This window comes from Prorops nasuta, unplaced genomic scaffold, assembly GCF_024137725.1.
Source record: "Prorops nasuta isolate Cenicafe-Biocafe unplaced genomic scaffold, Cenicafe_Pnas_1.2 PNAS00013, whole genome shotgun sequence".
Taxonomy (NCBI): Eukaryota; Metazoa; Arthropoda; class Insecta; order Hymenoptera; family Bethylidae; genus Prorops; species Prorops nasuta.
In genome coordinates, this window is record NW_027116810.1 from 2,320,826 (window position 1) to 2,323,164 (window position 2,339).

The window sequence follows — 2,339 nt, forward strand, 5'->3', positions numbered from 1 at the left end:
TTATAGGGGTATATTCATTATAAATGATAGGAAATATACATATCTTCCTTTCTGGTTTTCGATCTATTTTCCCATAAGAAGCTTTATTAATGGTTATTAGTAATGTAATTACTTAATGATACATAATTCTTCAATTATTATTGCTTTAGAAATAATTTACACAATTTACTATATGTATGTATTAAACGCATTTGTAATATTTTGTATGACATATCTTTTGGTAATAAATAAAAATTAATGGGAACTGTAGTTTATTATAAATATTCTTTTATAATTTAATGAAATTATAAAACAATTGTCAATGTTATTTGTACATCAGTTTTGACTTAATTTATGGTAAATCTAAAGGGTAAAAGATATTTAAACATAAAATAATAAGAAACGTTCACTTTCTCACTCCCGTTGTAAGAATAACTTCAATAAGATTATAATTCATATTTAATAAACTTTATACAATATCACAAATCAATTAGACAGCCTGACTTTTCGCACTGTTTTAAATACTATAATTGTCTCATAATAAAATCTCGTTTTCTTCGAGGCTCTTCATTTTCATATTCATCATAATCTGTGTTATTTTCTACGGTTTCATTATTATCACTATCATTGCCAAGTGGATCAGTTAAAACATCTATTTGCTTATAAATTATAAGAAAATTGTGTAGTACACAAGCTGCTTCAACAATATTATTGGCCATAGAAATACTGTTAACATCTAAACATTTTAAACGTCTCCACTTTCCCTTTAAAAGACCATATGCTCGTTCTATTACAGATCGTATAGATGCGTGTTTAACATTATATTTAATTTGTTGCGGTGCTAAATTACCACTGTCCCTAAAGGGAGTCAATACGTTGATAAGCAGTGGATAAGCTGAGTCGCCAAGTAAATGTAAAGTGCGCGGTAGCAAAGGATTTTCAGCATTCGTTAATTTTTCATATATTCTACTACTTCTAAATATTGCTGCGTCGTGTGCGCGTCCTGGCCTGCCAATTAAGCAATCAATAAATTTCCCGGAGTGATCACAAGTTCCTGCAACATAAAAAATTTAGGGTAATGATTCCAAAAATTGATTGAAAGGATTAGCAACAAATACCTTGAAGCACTATTGAATGGAAATCCTTTCTGTTATAGTAATCGTTAGCGTTTCCGGGTGGTTGTTTTATAGGAACATGACAACCGTCTATCGCTCCAATAACGCCTCTGAATCCATTACATCTTTTGAGAAAAACCTACAACCATCAAAAGCAATTTACAATTTAAAAGTAATGTAACCATTAAATATTGTGACCATATAAAGTAAAAAGTTCAAATCTTACTTGTTCACTTTCAATCAGCTCATGATAACTTGGCCATTTTATGAAACATGGCATTAATTTTTTTATTGCTGAAAGAACATCTTTAAAATGTTTCCATCCACTACTTTTAGAAAGGCCAAATCTGTCACATGCTGATCGGAATGATTCGGGAGAAGCTAAAATCCAAATCGTTAGTAGAATTTTCTTCCGAAATGGAGTTGTTTTGTTCTCGTTAATTTGAGGTCTTAATAATTGTTCCAATGTCTGTAATATGCAAGTACTTCATTATTGATATAAAAAGGTGCAATAATTATAGCGAGTAGGAAATATAGCTACCTTACCATAAACGTTTCCTTATCCATTCTAAAATGAGAAAAAAACTGGTTATCTGTATAATTTGGAATTATTTTTTCAAAGAAGCCCTTATTATATGTTAATTTTAGCTTTTCTGTATTTCTTAATCCATGCATTTTTGCAAAACTTTCATTTCCTACGGTAATCATAGCAATATTTGCAATTTCAGCTTGTTCTATTAAAAAAAAAATAGCAATCTTTTTACTGTATTAACAATAATTTCACTCATAAAATTGCATGTACTTTTGTATTACTTATAAGATATCACAACTTTGTTTTTTCTAGCATGGAAGAAAATATCTTTTTGCAATTTACAATGCAGGGAAATTTTAGTACTTCTCCAATAATCTTTCATAAAATTGTTAAATGATTATTTAAAATTTTATGTGCTCCAAATAAAAATTATAGGCTTATCTCTCTATACCAGAAAAAAGTTGGAATCTACAGGCAATTATATCAATATTTTATTAGGAGTTGCTACACTTACTATACATATTGGTATGTTAGAGAATATAATAGATGTAATTAAGTGGTCGTGTTTCAAATTAGAAAACATAAATTATACTATTCCAAAAAGATATTATATAACATTTTCTATTATTATCATAATTTATGAAAAGAATATGCTATGAGGTAAATAATTATTTATTCAGCATCAGGATTAAATATAAATTGTTTAACTATAC

At 28.2% G+C, this 2,339-nt stretch overlaps 1 protein-coding gene across 1 annotated transcript; it reads right to left on the reverse strand.

The window, feature by feature from the left end:
- Nucleotides 1–385: 385 nt before the first annotated feature.
- On the reverse strand, nucleotides 386–1,882 carry LOC136778058 (putative nuclease HARBI1). The gene is made up of 6 exons (XM_066734671.1): nucleotides 1,879–1,882; nucleotides 1,641–1,828; nucleotides 1,321–1,563; nucleotides 1,098–1,233; nucleotides 505–1,033; nucleotides 386–446 (listed from the first exon to the last, which is right to left on the reverse strand). Exons 1-6 carry the CDS (start codon nucleotides 1,880–1,882, stop codon nucleotides 386–388), a joined length of 1,161 nt encoding a protein of 386 aa, XP_066590768.1.
- Nucleotides 1,883–2,339: the final 457 nt, after the last annotated feature.